At 40.5% G+C, this 27,492-nt stretch overlaps 1 protein-coding gene across 1 annotated transcript; it reads right to left on the reverse strand.

Annotated features, from left to right (window-relative positions):
* Positions 1-1,402: 1,402 nt before the first annotated feature.
* NXPH2 (neurexophilin 2) lies at positions 1,403-27,492 on the reverse strand. Its single transcript, XM_080976159.1, has 2 exons — positions 26,897-27,492; positions 1,403-3,325 (listed from the first exon to the last, which is right to left on the reverse strand). Exons 1-2 carry the CDS (start codon positions 26,954-26,956, stop codon positions 2,582-2,584), a joined length of 804 nt encoding a protein of 267 aa, XP_080832285.1. The 5' UTR covers positions 26,957-27,492; the 3' UTR covers positions 1,403-2,581.

Consider the following 27,492-nt stretch of genomic DNA (forward strand, 5'->3'; position numbering starts at 1 on the left):
AGAAAGGAACAACTGAAAGGGAACTTAATGCAAGAAACTAGTTTTCAACCGGGGGGGGGGGGCAGTAGCAGGGAACTGCTCAGGTTTATGACCAGCCAAATAAAACCCACATTTCTAAGCTGCTACCTTCTAATAAGTTCTCTTTAATAAAAAGGATTTGGGGGTGGAGATTTTACTACAAGGGAGAAGAGAACGGACAATATGATTTAGATGTATGAGCAGATGTATAGATGACTGGGAGATCCAGTGTATGTGCTGCCTGCCCATTATTTAATCTAAATTGGAGTTTCTCACTGAAAGTCACGGGGGGGGGGTTCTCCACTAGACTAGAACCTCTGTGTGATCATATCTTACATCACAAGATAGGGCTCAGAACCACACTTTGCTCTTTGACCATGGAGCCCCAGTTCATCCCAGGGCAGGGTTGAGGACTATCTATTGCTTCTTCTGACAAATCAATGAATTGCTCCTGGAATTTTCCTTCTGTTGTGCTTTTGCAGCTACTTGTCTTCCCAACAACCTTCCACTTTCCTGTAACTCTCTCTTACAAAGCAGAGACAGCCCCTCCTGCTCAGTCCTTATCTCTGCTTATCCCCTCCTGCCTGCTTTCCAGACAAGAAGTAAGAATGCATTGCTGTCTCCCAAATTCATGAAAATTAGGCAATACACCAGCAGGGCTCATCTCTGCTAACAGCCCCCAGATCATATTCCGGTCAGACGGTAGTCTGATACTGAGGGTTTCATGCCATTTTTGGGTGGGGCCATAAGAAAAGTTGGTGGAGCAGCAAATGTACATTTGACCTTTGTACAGTAGGCTACTTTCTACACACACCTTTTTATCCTTTACCCAGGTAAGCAGGAAGCATTATCTGAGTTCAGGGATACATTCCAATAGGGCAGAACAGTGAATGATGAGTGTGGCCTGGGGAGGGGTGTGTGGCCTCTGAAGAGTCCTGAGGGCTAGATAGAGTGGCCAAAGGGGTCACATTTGCCCTGCCCTGAGGCCCCCCACCCCTGCCCTAGAAGGAGTGTGATTGCATTGTGCTAATGACAGACTGTATGTGTTCGCCTGCTTAAGCACAGCAACCATATTTTAAATATTTTTTGTATTATGTGGCTCTATCGATATACTTCTGTATGTTCTGACCACTGACATGGGAGGCAAGCTCCCTCCATTTCCTGTACTTGGCTGATTTTATTCATTTGTCAAAAGCACTTTTAAACAGCTTCGTCTATACACATGTTGGAGTGGGGGGGGGGGTCTCACATTTTTAATGAACAAAAACGAAACAAGCAGTACAGTACAATGAAATAAACCCATAAAATACGTCAACAGGTAACAGGAGCAGATAAAGCAAGGGCAGACTGAACTAAAACCAATGAACTCACTACACCCTTAAAATGCCTGGGCTAAAAGATAAATTTTAATCTGGCACCAAAAAGATACTAGCCACACATCTGAAGAGGGAGGACACAGCCTAGAGCTGGGCAGTAAACCCAGAACACACTTTTTTTTTTTTTTTTGCTCATTAGTGGGTCTCAGTCACTAACAACTATGAAAATGGAAGGTGTCATTCTAAAACATGGCTTTTAAGCATGGCTTCAGAGGTGAGCAACTGACCCACCCTCACTTGCATTAACTGGGCTCAGTTCTGCTGTATTCAAGCTCAATGGCAAGTCAGTGACAGCTCTTGTGAATGATTCATTCATGAAGACAGTTTATACAAATCTCATAGAAATTCTTTAAAATATTCAATTCCTACAGAACATTTGCCAAAGCTTTAGGCAAAATTCATAGGAACTCTAGTGTTGGACAAGCCCCTCCCTATAATAGTTCTCCCATCCAAATCTTTTGGAAATGTCTGATATCCCTCAAAATTTCTATAGATGCTCATCTTAATGACATCTCTACTTGAACCTAAATGTTTACCCTGACGTGCTTATTGGCAGTTGTGTTATGACTTTCCTCTAACACCAATGAAGTGTGCTCCCTCCATTCTAAATATTAATCTGCTATTGCAGCAACTCCTAGAGAAGACAGATAATGTGTACATTGCTTGCATGGGGTCTGTTGTTTCTGCTTGTACGTATAGTGGCAGTGTCTGGTGTTTCCTCTACAACTGATGGGAACAGACACAATAACAAATGATTATTCATTTTTTGAAATGACATTTTGGTATCTGAATGCCTAAATATGTATGGCAACAGCTTAAACTTAGGGCCAGTTCACATACTCATGAACATCACTTGCTTAGACATTATGTTGAACTTGCAGCAGAAATGTTGAATTGATTTCACTGAAAGACTTCCAAGTGCTATGAAAGTGCCATTTATGGTGTTTGATCTTTGAGGGTGTTCACTGACACATGCAAATTGCCACTTGATGTTGTAGCCATCAAGTGAAGAACATGTACAGGTGAACCAGCCCACCGAGAGAGGATTATTTTCTCTTGGGAGAGAGATTTTTGTTGCTATAACCTGATTAGGAATCCCTGTCCAAAAGAAGCTTAAAGTGGAATTTTAGACAGCTTATCAATACAATGATTTATCAGTCATGGGGGTGGGGAGAGAATGGATTATATCATCCAGATGACAAATACGGTGTTTCACTGTGGTAGTTGTAATCAGGACAGACTTTTTGCACCAGTTTGTAATCAACGCTGTAAAAAGCAATGTAAATACAGATGACTTTAAATGGTTTAGAACACAGCCAGGACACATGGCTTTGTGTCTGCTCTTGGTAGCAGATCTTCGAAGGGTCAAAATTACACAATGCAGTTTTCTTAGCCCTATCCGTTTTCTCGTATTCAATTCGACAGTTGAAAGACTTGGACTCCTTGGTCTCTAGCGTTGACTGTGGTGAGGATTCAAACTCCACCACCTTGGAAGGTGGCACCAAGCTCACAGAAACATTTCCAAGGCCTGTGGAATTGTGCCGGAAATAAACACTGAAGGTTCCATTGCCATGGTCAACAATTTTCCCTGTTATGAGAAGATTCAGCTTCACAGTTTTGATGTTAGAATGGAAGTCACCCCACCCAAACATTTTCTTGAATTTCCCAGTTTTTACAATTGGTCTGCGTTTAGTTCGTGCAAGAGATTCCTGAACCTCAGTGATGTTGGATAACCAATCCCAAAAGTTGTCTATGCTGTCTGAATATGACATCTGTCCATGTTTCAGTGCTGGGGATGGCTTAACAAAGAGGCGTAAAGGGTTGATGATCCTCGAATTGACTACATTATCAACTAGTGTGTCTGCAGGATCTTTGTCTTCCCAGTTTAGTAAGTCTGTGGCATGGATGATCTGCTTAGCATCACAAAAGATCTGTTTCAAGAGAAAGAGAGAGAGAGAGAGAGAAGATGATAAATATTAAAAACTAACATGTGATATTAAATTAAAAGATTCTTGCCCTGACTTTACTGTGAAAACACTCAAGACAGCTTATATCTGTATTGTAATATTGGTAATATTGAGTGACTCTTTTGTTAACTGGGCTCAGTTCTGCTAGGTTCTAGATACATGCTCTGCCCTTTTAGATGTGCCTGAATGAGTGGTGATCACACCTGACTGCATCTGAAGAGAGAGTGGAGACTCCTCTGTAGGGCAAGATTCTGAACCTCCTAAAATCTCCAGTGCCGTAGCCCTGCCATCCTCAGTTACTATTAATGAGAGGCTTCCCAGATGCTTCTGCCCATCTCTCTGATCCTCAAAATAATCACTACCAGCAGGTCCCATCCTTTTCTCTCACAGAAATAGTTTCAGTAGGGCAATGGATTCTTTTGGTCATTCCCCTCCCTTTTTATCTGTAAGGAGCCACAGAGAAATGTGTATTTTTAAAACAACAACAACAACACACTACATTCTAAGTACTTAAAAGAATGGTAAAATAAAATTAGTTAATAACTAGGTTGCAAGTACTTAATGAGCAATAACCTTTTTGAATTATTCACACATGAATATAAAAAGATTAAAATCTTATTCTTAAATACCAGTTTTATGCGGAAAGTGCATTGCAGTTCTTTGCTAATCTTCCTCTTAATATAAATCACTTTGAAAAATCATCTTTAATTATTTCTCTTTTTTTAAAGAAGATTGTATTTGCTTAAAATAGAACTGATACATACTGGACCTTGGGCAGAAAACTCATTCTGTGATAATGGTTTAGCGTTATAAGATATTTATTTCTGTATTTTAGAAAATCTACTTTTTATACAAATCAAATGTGACCTATGAAGTCTATATCCTTCTACTTAACCCCCTGCCAGCAAATGTACCCCAACAAAGCAATCCAAATAAAATACCTGGTAGAAGTTAGTAAGCATGACACCATTTGCATGTAAAACAAAACATGTCTTTACTTAGACCTCCTCCTTTCCAGTATAACAAAATAGTTGCCCGTAAGTTATTGGGGTCAAAAAAATCCCACAATGTAAAGTACAAACATCTTCTCAAATGGTGTGTGAAATCTAAGCCTTTACAAAAAGCATTTAAAACGTTCAGCTACATACATAAAACATAATTATAACAGTTGCACAAATACAACAGTGCAACAATCATGAGTAACAACAACAACAAATATTGCATTTTCTTAATACTAAATTATTGGTGCAGGGAGAGATTAACCCTAATGTTATCCAAGATATGGGGCAGAAGCTTTCACAGAACATTCGTTGCTTTCTCTGTTATGTGGATATCGGGGATATATATCCTAGTTCAAGGTTTTCATCTGCCTTATACTAAGGCAATCACCTGTTCATCTAGCTTGGTATTGTCTACAATGAAAGGCAGTGGCTCTCCAGGGTTTCTGACACAGGTTTTCCCCAATCCTACATGAAGAATCCAGGGCTTGAACATGTCCCCACCCTCAGCTCTGGCTAATGGTCTCCACAGACCCTGGTGCACCCCTGGAATCTCGCACCACTCATGGAGATTGTGGTGGTGAGTAACAATATATTCCCTGGAAATTGCTATTGATTAGTGGCAGGGCACATGCCTTCACATGCAGAAGGGCCCAGGTAATAGTTTAACTAGGATCTCAGGCATTAATGTTAAGAAAGAGAAGTAAAGAAACCATTTAAATCACAACAAAAGGAAAATCTCTTATGCCGCCTCAAATTGGTTAACTACTCCATGGTCTAGACTTCTTTCCTTTTCCTTTTCTTTTTGCTCATATATTGCTTTAACAATACAAACTAACTTGAATGCTAGAACAAAGTAAACGTTTACATAATTCATGACTTGACAAAGCTTACTAATTCTGCAAGTGCATGCACATTAGAGTCATGCAATATCATACAAGTTTTCAGCATCTAACACTCAAGGCTGGCAAGAATAATGAAGTCTCCAACTGTCGTCAATTACTCGAAAAAAATGCAATCCTAAACTGATCACTTTATATTCCATTACAATTCTCTTATTGTAAGAAAATTATAACAGACACTAATAATTCAACATAATAAGCAGGGCCTGGACCTTACTGATAATTAAATGTGCTTTTCCTAAAGGCAAAGGCTGTGATAGGTTTTGTAGCAGCATATGTGATTGCTGTAAGGCGTTAAGGATTTAAGTAGCATGTACTTATTAGCTACACTATACTGAAAATCCATACCATATTCATTTTCTGGAATGTATTTTGTACCTACGCTTGTGGTACTAACCTACAGTTCTAATACCCCCCTAATTCCCCCACCCCCTGTTGCTAAAGCATTTTGCTCATGTTACATTTGCATTGATGCTATGAGGAAGGAGGAAATGGGCTGCTGCACAAGGAGCTGTGAGTGGCAGCTCCAAAACTGCCCTTCATGTGGAACTCTTGTGGTGCTAATCCTTTATCCCTGTCTTGAAACTGCAGTACAGTGGTACCTCCGTTTAAGAACTTCATCTGTTCCAGAAGTCCCATTCTTAAACCAAAACCGTTCTTAAACAGAGGTGCGCTTTCCCTAATGAGGCCTCCCACAGCCAGTGCCATTCCACCATTTGGATTCCATTCCTAGACCAAGGTAAAGTTCTCAAAGCAGGACACTGTTTCCAGTTTTGTGGAGCTTGTAAACTGAATCGTTCTTAAACCGAGGCACCACTGTATTCAACCTTATGCAGCAGAACAGTTCATATGTTTTACAGAATAGGAACAGAGTTAAGTCCTGGTGAAACTATGCCCTTCTGCTAGAAGGACTCATTAGCTGGATCCTGCCCTTGGTTTGCATATTGTTTCAGAAGGGGTGAATGAGATAGGTTTGCCATTAAATGCAAACTAAAACAAATCCCCCCCCCCCATCGCCATCTTCCACTGCAGAATGGTTCCTCCCACACTGTATTTGGAGACTTGTTTGGGGTTTTTTAAGTATCCACATTGTAGTCCAATGTTAACTGTGGATTTCATCTTTACACTTGGATCTTTTTAAATAGCCATCACACAATATGTGACTGTACCTATCCCACCCCCTGCCCTGTCATAGAAGTAATAATTGAAGAGTGAAAAATTTGCAGTTTTAAAATATCATTTGCGTAGCCATCCATTGAGTCAAATCAGCAAAGACGCAGCTTTCAAAGAAAGCTATTGAAGGCCGAACAATGTCTGATCCCCTCTCCGTCCCAATCCCCAGTAGTATATCATAGGGTTAAGTGGAAAACAGGCTTTCACAAACAGTTCTGGGGTGGGACTGGAGATCAGGTTGAGTCGCTATCACATTAGGAATGTACAAATTCTGCTTCCCACCCAAGCAACTGGTAAAGCACCTTCTGTTATTACAGTTTTACTATGTTAATGAAAAGTGGCCAGAATTCCCTTGTTCAATAACATATATAATTGGATTGCTTTAACAATTCTGTCCTGTCTCCTGTAGTTAACTAAAATGACAAGCTGCTTCAGCAGGAAATAATGATTTTATTTTTTAAAAAACCCCTCTCATGATCAAATCTTGCAGCCCATTAAATTTTCTGCTTGTAAATGAATCTTATAAAGAAATGTCCTCCCTATAGAGGTACAAGCACACCAACGTCTCTGCTGACAAAACTGGAAAGCAGATCCAGCTGCACAAAACACGGCTATCCATGATTAGTAGTGCAACTTCCCCCAAAGCCATATCTCTTCTGAATCTTTAGGGAATTGTCAGAGAAGCATAATAGGAAAATGACAGAAAGTAGATGAGGAATGACAGAAGTGAACTATATATCAGAATACTAATTGAAGATATTAATATTTTCCCGTGTAATATATCATTTTCTGAAAAGCTGCTAGTGCTGATAAATACTAATAGAAGCCTGGAACAAAACTCGACAAAGGAAGAAGGGAGATAATTGCAAACTTTTCTTGGCTTGCCCAAAGCTTTAACTTTTTTCTTTTTAAAAAACTTTTTAGAAAATACCACCCAAAACTTGTTCAATTGACAAGAGGGAAAAAACTTGCCACATTCAGCAAGGAAACTCTTTGCCTTGCAAAGAGCGATATCCAACTAAATCATACTTAAGAGTAGAACCTTTGAAACTAATTGGTCTTGCCTGAGCATGGTTTATATTCAACTGCATCCACTTTAACTTAGTTGTAGTTTTGTCCCTGTTATCTAGCACTGCTTGAATAATCTTATTTTGTTGTTGTTATTATATTTATTCATTTATATCCCACCTACTCCCCAGACTGAGACTCAAGGTGGCTAACAGATAAAATGGAAAAAGCTGAAAACATAGGGGAAATATTAAGTTCACACCTCCACATTCTAAATAGTGATGAACTAGCAACTCATGCTAGAGTAATATGTTGGGTAAGAAAGCAGCAGTAACTGCTGCCATCTTGTTTTTGGAGCAGACAGTTTATCATTATCAGAAATCAGTATGTACAGGTTAAAGCTCCTCTGATCTTAACATCTGTTGATTATACAACAGTACAACAGTATTGTTGTACTGTGTATTTTGGGTTTATGCACTGCAATAAAGCTGTGTGTGTGTGTGTTTATCATGAGATGGAGGCGGAATGCCACTGCATGGAATCAACTGTGTGGCACAAAGAGCCTCACTTAGGAGGGAAATTCAAGTACAGTACAGTAGTCTGAAACTGTCTAGGCTCCTGAAGGGATGCTGGACCCTGATTAGTTGCTTTACATGTCTTCCCAGCAGCAATCGTCCACCAGCTTGCTGTCTGCACATTCTAGATTCTGCTACTTAATACTGCAACCACCTGGCTAAATAGTGTCATAACGCTACCTGTGTATGCATGACGAGCAAAAGCACAATTGAAAGTTTTAGTTTGGGAATCTATTTTCAGTTTGTTTGGGGTTTTTTTTTTTTTTTAAAAAAAAAAAAACTTAAATCAAGGGGTAGCTAACTCCCATCAGCCCTAGCCAGCATGGCAAATGATCAGCAATAATGTGAGCTGTAGAACCACTTTGAGGTTTGTTTGTTTGTTTGCAATCGAGGGGTATATAAATTTTATGAAATAAATAAATAGTCCAGCCAAAGATTAGTCACTTTTAAGTTAAATACAGGCAAATATACTAATACATAGTAGAGTCATGTGTACGGAAACTGGGGGAGAGCTTGCTCTTATACAGGGGTCAGCAAACTTTTTCAGCAGGGGACCGGTCCACTGTCCCTCAGACCATGTGGGGGGCCGGACTATATTGGGGGGGGGGAATGAATGAATTCCTATGCCCCACAAATAACCCAGAGATGCGTTTTAAATAAAAGCATACATTCTACTCATGTAAAAACACCAGGCAGGCCCCACAAATAACCCAGAGATGCATTTTAAATAAAAGCACACATTCTACTCATGCAAAAACACGCCGATTCCTGGACTGTCCGCGGGCTGGACTGAGAAGGCAATTGGGCCGGATGTGGCCCCCGGGCCTTAGTTTGCCTACCCATGCTCTCATATGTTGCCCTGAACTCCTAGGATGGCAGATGCGATAAAAATGCAATGCAATTCAGGAAAGGGGCTCCCCAGCTGCTGCTTCCTATCTTTACATTACTGGGGCATCTGCTTCATTCTTCTACAGCAGGGTTGGAGAACCTGTGCCCTCCAGCTGTTACGGCTTCCATCAGCCCTAATCAACACAGCCAATTGTCAGGGATTATGGGAACTGTAGTTCTGCAATATCTGGAGGGCCAGAGGTTCCTCAGCTCTACTCTATAGGTAAAAATGGTGATCGAGGATGGTTATACCTGTGTTCCCCAAAAATGGGAACATAATTTTTGATGTGCATCAACCCTTAGTTAACTGCATGTTAGAGGACATTTTCAATTTACCATTTAAATACTTGCTCCCCAAGAAGTATAAATGATTCCCATTTCCCCAAGAAATTACAATGCACATGCAGATGCTCCAACACCTCTCTGGACAGCACCCAAATTAGTTTTTTGTGGGTTGCTGATTGAAACAAGCACAGTTAGCACTCATTTTCAACAAGCACCTGCTGACCACCCATCTGCTGAACTTTAGAGTTTAATGATTCTCCCCTCCTGCATACTTTTTTTTAATGCCTGGGAGATTTCATTTTACCTTTGCTAAAATCAGTTCATTAAAATACTAATTTCAAACTGTAATTATCTGTTGGTTAGCTCTGCTGGTTGAACAAGCTATAGTGCTGATATACTCCCAACTGCAGAAAAGTTCACAGATGTTCCAGTCCCCAGGAGGCTCCACTGTGCTCAGAGACAGTCTTGAAAGAGATTTAGGAAATGTGCTTTTAAGAGTCAAGCATTTGCACCCCAAGTGAATATATCAGGAAGAGTCAGGGGGGTAGGCAGTGGGAGAGACACAGTAACAAAAGTCAGTGCAATCTTAATAAACTGACCTCTTATGAAAATGCCACCTGGTTTTCCTTTATGCACAACAAACCCTTTACATTTTTTTAAAAAAGCAAGAAGTCTGAACAAACTGTCCTTGCAACTATTCCTTCAAGACTTTTAGAGGTTCATAAATCCTGACCATCTGGCTAAACAACAGGTAACATTACTGATCAAAAAGGACCCTGTTGATAACTTAAACACTTTGGTCAATGTGTTGCTACAGAGAGTTAAAATAGAACATTTATGAGTTTCAAATAAGGTATCAGCACCCCTCTATCCTACCAGCTCCCACCAGCTCCATCTGCTTAAAGAAACTCAAACCTAAGACATTATAGTTGGTGTTGTTGGCTCCTTAGAAACAATCCAAAGGTTACAATAGGGTATATATTTATTAGGATAGAATATTACTAATTGGTGAGCAGGATTTTAGTTTTCCAGAAGGCTTCTTCAAGTTGGACATTAAACCAAATGGGGGAAAGGAGGGAGAGCCAGGCAAGATACTCCAACCCCAAAATATGAAGTTTGCAATAGTACTAACAGAGTCAAGGAGATGCTATTTAGAGTTAGTTGGATTTGCCTCTGCTATGAGCAAAACAGGTTTCATGGTCCATTTCCTTCCAGTATGCACAGCTGGCTGTGATTTTGTTCCTCTCTGCTTTCTCCGAAGTTTGCAAACCAAACTGATCCACAGCAAGTCAATAGGGAAGAGCACAGTTGTAATGACACAATATATTTTTGCAAACGAACACTTGATTTAAGCAAGGCAATGTATTGTTTTGATAAGCCTACAAAGCCTGTAATAAGTATTTAAGATTGATTCTGCATTGTTGCTGTTCATTTTGGATAAGTCATTTTAATACTAATTTGAAATATATTACATATATATTTATATAAGGCTGTGTGATGCTAATTGTAGCATGCAGCTTCTCCTCTTGGCTGTCTACAAAGTTCTGCAGATATACTTCATTTGGGAGACAAGTTCCTTTGCAGAAAAAGGTAATAACTCACCTGTTCAAAATACTGCTTAATACCTGTTCAAAATACTGGGATGGGTGCTTTGCATTTGTATGTCTAAGTTTAGGACAGATTTTTTTAAAAATCCCAAAACTTCTTCACTCAGTGCATAACTAAATTAAAGAATTAACTTCCACAAAAGGCAGCAAGGGGCGACTAGTTTGGGTGGCTATAAAAGATAGCTATACAAAATCATGGAGGACAAGGGTCTTCCTGATTCACCTCCACCACTGAAGGCAGTTGCTGGGAATCGCAAACAGGAAGTATGCTATTGTGCTCAGGTTCTGCTTTGCAGGCTTTTCATGGGAATCTGGCTGGCAACTGCAAGAACAGAGCGCAGGATGAGATGGGCCCTTGTTCTGATCCAGCAGTGGTCTGTTCTTGTGTTTTCAAGGTAAGGTCCAGAAGAGACTCCAACCCCTATCTTTTTTTTTCAAGGGGCGTGCTGCCACATCCAATACTGACTGATAAGAAAAGTCAGTAACAGAGTACATTTTTTCTTAGATCCAAACAATATGTGACAGTCCCTTTTTTTTATATTTTTTTGCATGTGCAGGGGAAGTCAAATTCTTTGCCTTGCTGTGTGTCAGTGTTTGTTTGTTTGAAAAAAATTCCCTGTCTGGCTTGGTTCCAGGATGGGAGGAAATTGGTTGAAGCTATAGGGCAAAGGCAGAGAAGAGGTGAAGATTTCACTCATGTGAGGCACGGGATCCAGGGCTAGGGCCAGTTGGGTCCAAAGGGAGAGAGAGGTAGATGGCATGGTCTAAGATGGGCTGGTGGTTCCAGGGCAAGCACACAATGAGGGTCAAAGTGTGGCATGGCCAGAGGAGTCAGTGAACCTTAAGCTGTTGCCTAGCCAAAGGAGGCTCAGGTATTATAGGACCTAGGGAGTCCTGATTGGCCTGTGGGAGACAGCTGACAGTATAGTACTGAAGTCCAGAGGGAGCCCTTTATGCACAGAGCCTACAGGGTTTGCCAGAGTTCTGCTGGAATAGGCATTTAAAATATCAGTGACTCTAGTCGGAGACCACTTCTTCACTGGAGATTTACATCTCCCATCTCCTGTGCCCTCATGTAAAATAATAATAATTTCAATCTTTGTTTTATATGTGTACAGAACAAGTGTGTGAATAAATAAATAAATGGGGTTGTCTGATATCTGCTCTGCTCCTTCTTCACTGAATACTTCCAATAATTTGAGACAACTCCAGTATAATAATTAATGTCCTGGCTAAGACATGATCTTACTACCACAAATTTGTCACAAAACTACTTTCCATAGCGGGCACAAAGTTCTTACAGCAAATGTTCTTTTTTGTTTCCTACTTTTTTTGTCTGCCTCTCATCTTTTAAGCTAGGGAATAAGAGTTTAGAACTATTTAATTAAAGCTAAAGGTATACCTTATAGCTCTGGTAGACAGGAAGCTGAGTGAATTCCAGAACCTCTATTATTGTAACACATAAGAGATAATTAACAAAGGAAAATATTACAGTTATCTGCACCCTTTGAGAGTGTAACTAATGAACCTCTAACAGCTGCTCCTGAAAAATCAGCAACACTATCACTATCAATTTCTAGACAAAGCGCAGCTGACAGATGCTTGAAGTGATAAATCAGTCTACACTAGGATTAAAATAACAAGCCCCAGAAGACCTCTAAAAGACAAAGGTGTTGTACCAGTCTACTTCTAGGTTCCCTGGATTCTGTTAGAATGCAGATCAAATTGGTTTGCAAAGCACAAACGGTAGTGGGAAAGAAATCCAGCAATCAGTGCACTTGCATCAAACTTGGCAGTTCAAAAAAACCAAACAAAACCCAGTAAAACTATTTTACACACACACACACACACACACACACACACACACACAGAGGAAACAGACTGAATTTCATTTCTGGTGCTATGGATACATGAAGAAAGTGCACTTCATTTCCCATACACATTTTAATTAAGCCTGTTTTAAGTTGGGCAGTTGTTTTAAAATGCAATGAATATCATTACTGAAACAGGGTATATGTTATTTCATTTTCTTTGTAAAAAAAATAAAATAAAAATGGGTGGGGGGCAATCTCATAACACACTGCTAAAAATGACTGATGTGCTGAGAACCCATTCACTCCAATGCTCTATGTGCCAAGTGAGATGGGTGAGAGAGTCAAAAAGTAGCAGAAGTGGCACCTAGGGAACCTTTCGGTCAGGCATGTCAATGACAATGTCAGATATGACAGGCGGGCTGACAATGCTGACACCATGCAGAGTACTGGGTCCATGACATCATGACATCCCAGTGGATACTGAAATACCGTCCTGACTGGGTGCAACGTGGGCCTGCTTTAGCTGTTGCGATTTTTGCTTCTGTATTTATATTGTCCAACGTATTTCTTTTAGCAATAAAATTCTTTTAAAAGCAAAATTATATTGGAAGCTTTGGCCTCATGTAAATTAGTTAAGATATCTTTCCCCTTCAAACTTTCCAACATTTCTTTTATTTATTATTTATAAAAGTATTTGTATACTTGCCACTTCAAATAAAATACTGAGGTGGGGTACAATATAATATGCAGTAAAACAATATGCTGTATATGCTGTAATCTCCTCAGAAATTGACATCACTCAGGGTCAACTAGAAGTGACATTAATACTGAAATAGAGACTTAATGTTGTCTCTGCTGCCATGTTTCTTCTCAGCTTTTTATGTAGATGTATGATCTAGTGTGTTTATATGCATCTATGGGCGGCCTCAAATAAAATATTAAAAATACATTAAAACATCAGTCATTATAAACTTCTCTAAACAGCGCTGCCTTCAGATGTCTTCAAAAAGTCAGATAGTTGTTTATTTCCTTGACATCTGACAGGAGGGTGTTCCACAGGGCAGGTGCCACTACCGAGAAGGCCCTCTGTCTGGTTCCCTGTAACTTTGCTGCTCGCAGTGAGGGAACCACCAGAAGGCCCTCGGTACTGGACCCTCAGTGTCCAAGCTGAAGGATGGGGGTGGAGACGCTTCTTCGCTAACTTTTGATGAATATGATTCTGCCCAAAGATACTCTGGTTCCAGTGGGGAATTTCCTCCCAATGCAAATGCTGTATGAGACAATGGATTTTTCCCAGGACTGCAGCAAGAAAGGAAAGCGTTAATTCCCCTTTCTACCTGCTGTTCATTATTTTAAAAACCTCAAACCATGCATATTAAGGGCTAGATTCAGCTAATCTGGTGGACAAGCAGGACTCTGTGCTTCCCCCAAATCCACTCCAGAGGGTCAGGAGAACCCCCAGAACAGCATACAGGGGAATGAAATAGGAGATCCTTCTATCTGAAAAGCAAAAACGCTTGCATTGACAGAACAACTATAATAGCACCAAGCTGAATCCCGCCCCTCATGCCCAGTTTAGTCCTTCTGAACTCTTGTTCAGAAATACAAACTCAAGGGCCCACGATCTATGGGGGGTAACCAACAGAGGTTATAGAGAAGAAAAACCTGTTTGATGGAAGCAGTTGTTGCCCTGGACATGATACAGAAGGTAAACGCTTGCAATACTGGAGTCCTATGACTAGAATCACAGAAAACACACAATAAACATATACTGAATAAGAAACAATTTGACAAAACTGAAAAGAGTTTGGAAGTGAAGATGATAACACTGTTAACTTGACAGAAATACAACTGAGATTTATTTTTTTAGAAAGCTGTTATACAAACAGGCACTCAATTCAGATCAAAGCTGCAGTGACAGCAAAGGATTAAAGCCCCTTTCAGGCCACAGTCCCAATCCAGATAACCTACACCCCATGCGTGCTATTTGATTAAAATTGTGAATTTCGGGAATGACATGACACCTAGTTTTGTCCTAGAGTCACCATGAACTGGCTTCTCTGTAGATTGGATCAGCAAGTCAGCAATGCTTGTCAGAGCTCCAATATTATAATATTCGCAATGTTCCAGCTACAGAAAGATCAAGATTCAACATTGCTTTACAAAGTTCTTCATCCCGATGCACTCTGGGATGTTTACAAATAGACGGATCAGGATATTTCCCATCCATGTGTACCTCCATAACCAAAAGTACACTCCATTTTATTCCTGCATTATTCTGCAATTCTCTACCCTCACCAGAAAATGTATGGGAATCCAATATTAAATATTTACTTAAATACATAAAGGTAAAGGGACCCCTGACCATTAGGTCCAGTCGTGGCTGACTCTGGGGTTGCGGCACTCATCTCGCCTTGTTGGCCGAGGGAGCCGTTGTACAGCTTCCGGGTCATGTGGCCAGCATGACTAAGCCGCTTTTGGCAAAGCAGAGCAGCGCACGCAAACGCCGTTTACCTTCCTGCCGGAGTGGTACCTATTTATCTACTTGCACTTTGACATGTTTTCGAACTGCTAGGTTGGCAGGAGCTGGGACCGAGCAACAGGAGCTCACCCCCTCGCGGGGATTCAAACTGCCAACCTTCTGATCGGCAAGTCCTAGGCTCTGGTTTAACCCACAGCACCACCCGTGTCCCTGCTTAAATACATATTTTAGTGCAAAATGTTTATTTTAAAAATATGTCTTTTGCCCACATGTTAAAATGTGTTTTGATGTGTGTGTGTTTTGAGCTGAGACCTATTTCATAAGATTCAGAGAAGTGCAAAAAAAAAAATCCTGATCTGTTTATGAATCCAGGAAGTGTGAATTAGGTTGATTCACTTAAAAAGGTGGATTTTAAATAGGTCACTAGGTGGGGTGGAGCTGCTATGCTAGCTTTCCAGCAGGTAGGTCACTGTTGCTTAATGGCAGGGAGATGTGAGGTCAGGGGTGTGCGCAAACATACCAGTGGAGCCAATCCAACACTCCTGCTTGTGTATTTGAACCACCACACCACTCTCCCTTCCAGGAACCTAGAATAGCAGCTCTACCTCACCTGGGAAGCCATGTCTCCCTCCATTCCGATTGCAACTCAAGGTGTGGATACTTTGCGGCAGAGTTTGAAACAATGTGATGAACAAGCCATTAATGGAACAACAATTGAGATATGAGTGCCCTCTTTTAAAGATAGCTTCTTTCTTCTATGGAAGTAAAGGTACTGTTAACCCTATTTGATTCACTTACTAATTCCACTGATAAATATATTTTTCTCCATTTAACTCTAACATGGTTTACAATGTGCAGTTGTACATTGGTTCTTGAACAGAATGTGTTCCAGGAGTCTGTTTGACTCCCAGAACCGTTCGAAAACCAAGAAGCGTCCTGCAGCCAATCAGAAGCCGCAGAAGTCGTGCCGGACGTTTGGCTTCTGAAAATCATTCGAAAACCAGAACACTTACTTCCGGGTTTCAATCGTTCGGGAGCCAAGGTGTTTTAGATCCAAGGTACGCCTGTACTGCTATACAAATATGGTCAGAAATGAGTTCCATTAAGTCTGAAGTAAGTATGTATAGTATTGCAACCTTAGCTGTTTATTCCTAGGTTTCCATTTCATCTGGTGTTGGCGGTTCCCCAAATCTGGTGATTTCAGTGTGAATTCGCATAGCAGAACCCTGCAATTGTACACCTTCAGTGAAGTGAAGCATAACACAGAGGGCTTGTAGTCATCCTCAAATGAATCTGCTAATTAATTTTTTTCTAGTTTGCTCTGGTTTGTTGTATAGCCCAATTAAGTTGCTAAGCCAGTCACATCAGAGTAAATCAACCATACAGTTACATAATTTTTTTCCTAATAAACAGTAGTAATTACATGTACTAGGTTCTAAGGCCGCCAGATGCTCTAAAGCAAAAGCTTTAATTTATTTCATCTAAAAAAATTCAAAGAAACAACCCATTCATGTGTGATAGTTTTTTTAATAAAACCAAATAAGTTAATTCTTATTTCAATGTAATGTAACTCAGGTGCATAAAAGAAAAGTAGAGAGAATAAAGTAGCTATATCCCACTCTCGCTCAGTTCCCTGCCGATTTATTATCACTATATATATATAATTATGCACACACAATGTTAACAACTCAGTCCTGTAAATGTCTCATCAGAAGTCAGGCCCATTTAGCTCAGTGGAACTTACTCCCAGGAACGTATGCACATGATTGCATCCTAAAGACTTCTTATGCTATAAAACTATTATAGCAAACACTGCCTGAGCGCTAAGAGAAACCTGACACAATAAATTCCACTCCAAAAAACACAGCAGTAAAAACTAGAATTCAAAAGTATTCTGAAGAAGTTGGTCTTGCAAGCTGAACAGGGTTCACTTCTGAGCTTGCAGTTGTTAGGCTTGGAATATCACAGCACAAATAGTAATTGCACTTTGGTTTAGAGGGAGGGCAACGTTCTCTGTCAGCTGTGACTCCTCTGCCTGAATAAGCACCAGAATGTCAAGACTGGGGAAGAACTACCATCTGTCAAAACATGGGTCCTTAAAAACTAGCAAGAAGTCACACAGTAAGTAGGAAAATGTAATATAACCTAGATAGTTGTGTAACCAACTTAACGGGGATGCACAAGCACTTCAGATGATTTCAGAAGTCAGCCAGAATGTTTTGGAGCACATAGATGTGCATATATCTGGGGCTTTCAGTATTATGGCAAATAACTCTTGCACCCAAAAGACTGACAGCACAGGACTGTTCTTTTAGAGTTAAATTTTATGGATCAAGCAACATTATTTTTAGAAGTAAAAGGACACAAATGTAGTGAGGCTTCTGCAGCATGCTCTGGGCAAGATGCAGTTAGATCTTGCAGTAAGTTCACAGAGAAGCATAAATTGGAATCTCTTACACTTCTGGGCCTTGGGACTTTTCAGTCCTCCAAAACAGAGGCCAACACAGTCCTCTCCAGAAGTTTCTCGACTACAACTCCCATCATCCCTGAACATTGGCCATGGTGATTTGGTCTGATGGGAATTGTAGTCCAACAATGTGGAGGGTATCACATTGCTTATCCCAGCTCTAAAAGGATCTAGAGGTTGCATAATGCTAGTATTTATATAATTCCACAATATTTACATTCATCTAGGTGGTTCTTACTGCAGAAGAGCCTACCTGCTCTTCACCTGCCTTCACCAAATGTTGTGTGTAGTATGGTTTGCTGTCTGGCTGGGGGCAATGAAGGAAATGAAAAAATATATATATTTGTATGCTAAAATGCTAATAAGCCACAGCAGTGAACATCTAGGTTTTAAAGAAACCTGTTCTGATGGCAAAAGTGAGATTCTGACACACCAACTCTAGGGAGCTGAGGCATTTTTGCCCCCCTAAATGTTGAGGGGGCTGAGGAAGCCGAGCATGGTGCAGTTTCAGTGGCCAGCTCCTCCAGAATGCTTGGCCTCCTTCAGACAACACGATGTTGCATCATGTGTTACGTCTCTCTCACACAATGAAAGCCGGGCCCCCTCAATCTTAGGGGCAACTTGGAGGCTCTGCCTCATGACATATGTAACTCCATCTATAAAATAAGTGCAACCTGAAATAAAATGTTGCAGTACGGAGTGCTCCTGGTCAGGGTTCTAGCCAGTCATAACCATTTCCAGGATACTCTATTCCACTTCCCCTTCCTTATTTTCCTCCTCCTCCAACAGTCAGTCATGCCTACTGAGCATGCTCAGTCCTCAATGAGTGGGGTTGGGTTTTTTTGGGGGGTCCCCCTAAACAATTTTCATACTTATGCAAACCTTGGAGTCATCCCAAACCTGCTGACACGTTTTGCATGTGGGTGGTGCCATATTATTTACTTACTTATTTTAAAGATTTATACCCTACCTGAATTAATCTCAAGGCGGCAAACAACACAATAGGTTATAATAACACATACACACATACCCAAAATAGCTCATGTATGCACACACAGCTTCAAGCTGTTGACTGGTGGGTGGAGCCAGAACATGCTTTGCTTTAGTTCTACAGCCCCAGGGTAGCAAACTGTTGAACCAGAAGATTCTTTATGAAGTTTTTCCTAATGTTTAGCTAAAATGAGTTTCTTTACCATCTCTACACATCAGTTCTAGTCTTGTCCTCTGAAGCAATAGAGAACAGGTCCACCCTATCTTCTTTGTGACAGCCTTTCAGGTATATGAAAGCAGCTCCCATGCTTCCCTATAATCTTCTCCAGGCACAGGACTTGGGTAGCCAACACTTCAGCCTTTCTGGTAGCTCTTGTCTGAACACCATCTAGGTGTAGCGTCCCTAGAGCTACACTCACCTATGGACCTGTAAAATTCTAAGCCTTTTAAGAGTGAGGGGAGATTCATATACAGTGGTACCTTGAGTTACAAACACTGCAGGTTACAAACGCTTCAGGTACCAAACTCCGCTAACCTAGAAGAGTTACCTCAAGTTGAGAACTTTGCCCCAGGATGAGAACAGAAATCGTGTGCTGGCGGCACAGTGGCAGCAAAAGGCCCCATTAGCAAAAGCACGCCTCTAGTTAAGAACAGTTTCAGGTTAAGAACAGAGCTCCGGAATGAATTAAGTTCATAACTAGAGGTACCACTGTATGTTAATTCAGTTATAAATTCTGCATATCAATTCTCGTTTGTGTTCTGGACTGTCTTCCAGTGATACGAGCTTAGACATTTATCACTGTTATACCCAGATATAAAAATTCCTGTCACCACTAGAGCCTTACCAGTAGCTATTTTACCAGTATTATTATTTCCTGTGACACTAGCTATACTTTGTCAATATACAGAGAGAGAGCTTATATCACACCTCAAAAGTCTAGTTAAGTTTTATGCTGTATTACAAATGATCTCCTTCAACAAAGAAACTGAACGCTATAGCTACATTCAAATTTGTGGACACTGGTTACGTGTTTAAAAATGGCATGAGCGTTTATCAGCTTTATTAACTCCAATTAAAAATTAAGTCCCTTTGCTGAATTATAGACAACTCAATCCATCCCACCTCAATTAACATAGCAATCCTGATACACATACAATTTAGCATATTCCTCTTGTTATACAATCACATATTTTATTAAAAACCCCCAAAACCCCAGTCTTATGCTAAAATTACAGTAAAAGTACATCAGTACAACTGACTATAAATTTATCATAAGGGAAAATATAAAGTTTTAAAACAAGCATTTTATATAGAACCTGAGATTCCTCCTTTCAATAATAAAATAAGCCAATAAAATGAGTAATAACTTCTGTAGGAGGAAAATGTTCAATAACAATTCTACTTCTGCTTAAATAAACTATATACAAATTGCAAACTGCCTAAAGTCTTTAAAGAGTAGGCAATGGCTGATATAAATAACTGAAGCACTTATGAACTAAAATGTACTTCTCACAACTAACTATTGCACAAGATTCAAAGGATTAATCTCTCTCCAAATCCTGAAATTATTTATAGAATCAGCGATGCTTGCCAAGTGTCCTAAAACACTGCATACATTGCAGCAATCTAACCTAGAAGTTACGCGAGAATAAATAACAGAAGTTAGGCTATCCCTGTCCAGATAGGGGTGCAGCTGGGCACTCTGCACCACTGAGGCTACTGAGCCTCAAACGATAGCCAGGATAGCCAGGATCCAGCAGTATCACCAAACTATGTACCTGCTCCTTCCATCAAGAGCAGACCGTCTCCCATCCATTCAGTCTAGGGAGCTAACAATGCTTCAGTCTTATCCAGACTGAGCTTCAGTTTGTTGGCTCTCATCCAGTCCGCTACCAAGGCAAGACAATGGCCCAGCACATCCACTGCCATACCTGCAGATGTAAAGGAGAAGAGGAGCTGTGTGTCATCAGCATATTGCTGACAATGGACTCCAAAATTCCAGAGAACCCCACTGAACGGTTTCATGTAGATGTTAAACAGCCCAGGGTTGCTTGAATACCGGAGGGGAGAATGCTTTTGTGCTCAAATTCTGCTTGTAGTTTTCTCACTGGCATCTTGTTGGCCACTGAGAGAACAGGATGTTGGCCTGGATGGGCCAGTAGCCTGATTCAGCCGGCTCTTATTATGTCCTTATGTACACACCATACATTTAAAGTGTATGACTCTCCTCATACTGTAGGCTTCTAGCATCACTTTAACTCACTACTTCATCTTGGAAATCATAGGAATGTTTTTGCTGTATCTACTTCCACATTTTTAAACCAGACTCGCAGTGATTCACTTGTTCATAAGTGGCAATGGCAATAAAAATAGTCCATTGTGCAGGGTTGTGACATCGGTCAATTGGCTGCCTATTATGTGCCTGTGCTAAAATACGGCCCAAACTTCCACAAAGAATGACATCATGTCATAAACGGCAAGGCAAAAATGCAGCTAATTTTTTTTTATTGCCTCAAGGTGTTGATCCCATGGGAGAAAGGGCTCCTTGATTGCCACCTTCCACATAGTTCATTATTAGTAATAAATAATACAGCTGACCTGAATTTAATGTCACTGCCCTCACTTATTGCCATTCGTTTATTTTTGTAATATCTCCCTCTTTTTTGTTCGGGTACTAATCAATTCATGCTTTAAATAATGGAACATTATTTGATAAGAATTGCCTAGTCCAATGTCCAACTCTAGTTGGTTTTTTTTTTAAGGGGGATCTCTGTCTTTCTAGAGCTCCTGTCTCCTTGCTTAGGGAAGACACAAAGGCAGCCCTAGGTGATGCCTCCAGAAAGCAACCCTGTTTTAACATGAGACTGTGTTTTGAACAATGTATTCTCTTTCCTTCCTTCAGATTCCAGAACCTGAAGGAAGAATGACAGAAAAAAGCTCCGTGTGGAGTATCTAGAATGCAGCCTGCTTAAATGTTTCAGTGTTTGCATACAAGATGGAGAACCACGTTTGCTAGCACTGCGGGAAAAGCACTGTGCAATGCTGATGGCTTCTGCCCTCCTGGTTTCCTTCTTGTTATCTGGGAGACCAGGGTAGAATGATATTGAAAGGTGAATCGTGAGGAGAGGAGCAGTGTGTTGTAACAGGGAGATGGGCGTGGGCTCAGAAGGGAGGAGCTGGAGGTAGATAACCACAGTCTGGGTTTTATGTAGAAATCTGGTCAATTTTCACTTTAAACACAGTCACATCCCGTACCTTCAACATTTTACCAAAAATGGTACATCACAAAGATGCCTAGCATTGTGACATAATTTTGCACATATTTAAAGTAGGCTATCCCAGGATGGAGGGGAGCATTATGAATCTCACACTTAAAAAAACCCCACAACTTTGGTTGGAAATAGGAAAAAACTCTTTTATGCAAGACACTTAATTTACTTTAAAAAAATAATAATACTTGTTTTACTGTATAGTCCATGCTTGTATGAGAAGCACCTCACAATCATCAAGAAGTTTATTCTTAATCTATACTGAAAAATAATTCTATTTTAAAAAAGAAAACATCAAGGCAGCTAACTCTGTAATACACACCCACACCCACCCAAAAGCTAAAACACAGATAAGTTTTAACCAAAAGATATCAAATTAAATATAAATAATAGAGGGAAACAAACTGAATACTTAACAAGTTAAAAAAGAAAACTTTATTGCCAGACAATATTGCAAGAGGTTTTTTGTTTTTGTTTTATCTCACCATTTGAATTTAAGGAAAAACCCTTCCCTCATACTATGGAAAAGACTTTTTAACAAAATAGCAGCACATTTGATCAAGTTACAAATAAGCATTAAAGATACATCAGCACTTCTGTTAGCTATAAACATCATCGAGTGCTTTTGAAACCCTTTTCTGTATCCATAGGCAATGCAAAGCTTAATGCACCATTTGCAGAACCAGTTCATAGTCTGAGGACTTCCCTTTATTATAAGCCAGCGCTGTGATTCATTTATTGTATGGATTTAAAATGTGGAGTATAAAACAGCAAAGCACTGCAGCTAGGTTTTGACAACAACACCATACAATTTTTTATTTAAATTTCAGTTGGGTTTTTTTTAACCTTAAATTTTGTTCATTTGAGAGCTGATTCTTAAAAGACTGTTTTGAAATATATATTTGGCATCTTTGGCTTAGTTTTATTTTTCATTTGCAAGCACCACCAATGAAAATTGTAATAGATATCACAAAAATAATATACCAGGATTTGTTTGCTGGAATCTGTTAAATAGGCTTGATTCAGTGTTAACACCAGTGCCTTAGGGAATGGGCTGTAAAATCCTCTTATACAAGGCACTTTTCTACTGCTAGTGCCTAAGATTGCATGGCTCCTCTAACCTAATTATTAACATGACACTGAATAATTTGTAGCAACAAAACAGCTGAATGGCCATTAACATTAGATTTAAAGAAATGGTATGCTGTGACCTTAATACGTACTGGACAAAGCATTTTTTTCCTTTTTACTATTTAGCCAATAACTACCCAGATTATTATTGACTGGAAACAGCAATATTGTTTTACATATATTGACTACCATAATGCTAAACGAATGGTGAATTATGGTGAGTTTAATTATCTTTGATTAGCTACTATCTAGTTTGCAGGGGAAACGGATGGTGTGCAATTTTTCTTACCACCAACAGCACTTTTTACTGTCTACACAACCTGTATTTACTAAAAACACAGTCTTATAAATGTGTGTATAAATAAACAAAATAAATAAATAAACAATGGAAGGAAGCCCCATTGAACACAGTGTAGCTTACCTTTGTGTAGGTATGTCTACAATTAAACATTTAGTTATTAAGTTTTGCCTACACTAAGGCTGCAGTCGTATATACACTTACCTGAGAGTGAGCCCAGTTAAATACAGTGGGACTTACTTTTAAGTAAGTGTTTGCGGGGGCTGCAGCTTGGGGGCGGGGAAATAAGTACAACCTACAAGGTGGTATACCAAGGACATCCTATAAGTTGTAGTAAATGTTTTTCAACAACAGAGAGACTAATTTATTTGTAGTGAAGGAAAACTCATTGAATCATTAGCAAGAGGATGATTTTGTAAAACTTCAACTTAAAATAGCATCTATACAAGGAATCAAAATGAGTACAGCAAAATTAAATAGGCCTTTTGAATTTCTCTGTGCAGAGAGACTTGCCAATTCATTCTAGTTGCCATAAGATACTGCCCCCAATGTTTGTGTTTTTAAAGTTTTGTACTATGCAGTAAATTTCACCACATAAAAAAAGAAGTTCTGGTTATTTTATTTTTTAAAAATGTTTCTTTCTCTCATTGGCAAAAATGCTTGTTACTGTTTATGGATATTGTCCATGTCTATCTTTGATTGTCCATGTCATCTGGCTCTGACTCTACAAATTGTATACCTGGAAGGTACTGGTCATTTAAAAGTACATGTGCACAACTAACTAGTAGACAACATGGTAATACTGTGTGATATGCAACAAAATGTTAAGCACAGCTTTGTATTTGTAATTAGCATATGTTATTGAGTCCCATAGGGCTTACTCCCATCCCAAGGGTTCTATGGGAAGGGGGAGCATGATAGAAATCTAAATAAATAAAATAATAGGGTTGCAGAGTTACTTGGATTATTTTTTTTAACTTTAGGACTACTTCCCTCTTAAGAATTATATGATAAAAGTGTTTCATTACACCACTGATGGAGATTTCTCTAACAGCACAGAAAATGAGCTACTCCCCATGGAATTGTTAGGCTATCAGCTGCGAACAGGTACTCCCTTGTGTGCATTTCCCTCCCCTTACAAGAAAACAGCTTTTGATCCTTTAAAGTAATCAACACAAAGTAATTGTTGTAAAGCCACAGCAAAGAAGTTGACATCATCCAATAAAATGTGGAATAAAACCAATGTCCGTCAGAAGTTTTAATCGGTTCCTTTGATTATCTGGTTGATTTAAAATAACAAAAAATAAAAATGGGTCGGGGTATTTCAATTTACCTCTTTCCTGACCAGCAACTTTGTAATCCATTAACTGCTTTCCATTCACATCCCTAACCCCTGTGTGGTGTTTAGCTGGAAACTCTGCTCTAAGAATATAAACAGCCTTTTATTGTTCAAAAAAGCAAAGCAGTGTGAAAGCAAATATGAGTGTCTTATCGCAGAGCTGCAGCTCCGCACTTCACTGCTATGATAAAGTGCCACAGGAAAAAAAAAGGAAAAAGGAAAAAGGAAAACAGCCCCACAACATTACAAGACAAGCACAATCCAAAACCGGATTAGAATTTGACATAAGCTTCCTCAAAAACTAATCAATCAACTCATGCTGTAATATTAGAATCCAGCTCTTAAGGAGGCTGTCTAATCCCTTCAAGGTTTATTACACATCCCCTTATTGACTGTAGTCACACACACACACAAACTTTCAGCCAGAATGCAGCCATGAGGAGAAAAACAAAACTTTGTATCCTGTTGTGTGCAAACAATTAACATCTTCCTGAAATGGAGTATGATGAAATACGATTGCAATGCTATTTTTGTTTGATTTAGCTCCTTTTGCTGCCTTACTCCATATATTTAATGCCCCAAGTTAGTTATTCAAGTAAGTTTGTTACAACTATTTACAACTGTATTCTCTACACTCTGATTAGTAACAGTGTCTCGCTTGGAGTTCTCCACAACTTCAGCAAACCAGCTTTTGCCATTTGCTTCTGACTGCAATCTTCAGTTTACTCCCATTATATTCTGCAGGGTTTACTGCTAAGTACAGTAAAGGTATTTACAACTGAGCTGTAGTCCACCCCAAAGCCACAAGATACCACAAGAGAATAGACAGCAGTACTGTACTTTTACATCATCTATAGGAGATGTAAAACTAATTTTGAAACTACGAAAAGCAAAGAAATTTAATTTAAGCTGCAACCCTATGCAGTTACATGAAAATCAAGTACCACTGAAAACATTTGCTCCAGAGTAGTAAACATGCACAGGGTCCAGCTGCATGAGCACCAGATAATTGCATAAGTAGTTTATTGTTTGAGTGGCCGTAAACAGTACAAGATTCTTATTTACAGGTAAATATTATCAGATAAAACAAAATAAAATATTAATAAATTAAAATAAACTTATTTGCAAATTGCTTAGGATCAACCAAAGTGGACTCTAGTCCATGAACGCTTGTGCCATAACACATCTGTTAGTCTTCAACATACCACAAGGCTACACAAGGTGATGGTGATGTATCGATGTATTAAATAAGTATGTAAGACTTTTAAGTAAAAAGTTGCTTCACAGTTGCACCACACAACATCCTGTTTAATAACATTGCTTCAGATTCGTACTATTGAGGAAACAAAGCCTGCAAATATATGAGCCACCAAAAAACAAATCTGCTCAACAGACACATGATTTCTTGTAAATTAGAAAACTGTAAGAAGCAACGATGTAACTAAGTTTCTCTAGAGGCACCAGATATGGAGATGATTGTAAAAAGCCAGTTCTTTATTATCCAAGATTTCCAAAGGGCTTATTGCAGTGCAACCCTAGCCATGTCTACTCAGAGGAAAGTCCCTCTGAATTCATGGGACCTACTCCTGCATAGCTGTGTTTAGAGTTGCAGCCTTACTTTGGTTACACTAAGAGCACATAAATGGAAGATCCGAAAACCTTAGTCCAAAGCCGACAATATTCAACATGTTGGACACAGGCCTTTCGGGAATCCCAGTTGAAAACTGAAAAAAAACAAGATGATATTGTTAAGCAATCCCGCCTTGGGCTTTACTGGGCTGTTCTAACTCAATCGAATTCTTCCCCTCCGAAAGCGAACAGTGTTCCCCGTCGAAACGACAGCAGTCGGAAGAGACGCAAGGTGCGCCCAAGAGCTCGTTAGGTTTGTTTGGCTGCTTAAAAAAGGGAAAAGTTTCCACCAAGCATCCGAGCCCAAGCGATCGAATTGAAACGCTCACCCTCGTCCTTCGCAAACCAAAGACTCACTAGCTAGCCGCGCCTGGTGTGAGATCTCGCCATCGAGCCGCGCGAAATGTTGGCGGCAGAGGCAGGTGCGCGCCCCATTCATTCCCTGGCATAGCTGAGATGGATGGTCCACTCCCCCCCCCCCCAAAAAAGAGAGCAAGGGTGGGAGAAGAGATGGAGAAGGGGAGCAAACCCGAAAAAGAGCAAGGCAAGGAAAGACCTCATGCTAAAGCCACCCCGGTTCGTTACGAACTTCTCCAGCGTTTCTAAAGCTTGCAGAGAAATAGGGAGGCAAAGCCTAAGAGCGCACTCCGTTTGCGCCCAGGCAAAGCGGGAGACTTACAAGAGGGAGGAAGCTGTGCATCACCACCAGGAGAGGCAGGGGCTGCCGCAGGTGCGCCATCCTGGCTCGGGAGTCTTAAGAGATGCTCTCCTTTCCTCGGGTCTGGCTCATCTCCACTTTAGGGGGCAGGACTGAGTCCAGGGACATAGCACGGCGAGGCGGCGGCGGCTTCGTCGCCGTCTTCTTCTGCCTCCAGAAACTGCCACACGACAGACATACACGCGCTCGCCGAGAGGCGCGCGCCCGTCACAGCGGACGGGCAGAGAAGAAGAAGAAGAAGAGCCCCCGCGAAGACCCCGAGGCGAATCCTCCGGCGCTCACTCGCGCAGGCGCCGCTTGGGGTCCCCTTTCGCGCAGGGGGCGCCGCTCATGGCTGGCGGCGAGGCGGGAAAGAGCCGCGCAAATGGCCAGAATCAACGGCGGAACGTCGAGGGGTCCCTGGGAGAGGTGGGAGGGGCGGGCGAGAGTGAGGGCATTTTCACACACGCCCCGTGAAGAGATGCGGCGGCGGCGCAGCGCTATGCCAGCCGCGCGCGTCAAGCAACTCGGCGGCGCCTCCTCGGCTGCCTGGAGCGGGCGAGGGAAGAGGAGGAGGG

This window comes from Podarcis pityusensis (assembly GCF_964106645.2).
Source record: "Podarcis pityusensis genome assembly, chromosome: 1".
NCBI classification, from domain to species: Eukaryota; Metazoa; Chordata; class Lepidosauria; order Squamata; family Lacertidae; genus Podarcis; species Podarcis pityusensis.

Coding starts and splice junctions, on each gene's coding strand:
- NXPH2 (XM_080976159.1), bottom strand. CDS start 26,956: ATGGCGCACCTGCGGCAGCCCCTGCCTCTCCTGGTGGTGATGCACAGC. Junction 3,326..26,896: donor TGCACAGCTTCCTCCCTCTT/GTAAGTCTCCCG, acceptor CTCTTGAAACAG/ATCTTTTGTGATGCTAAGCA.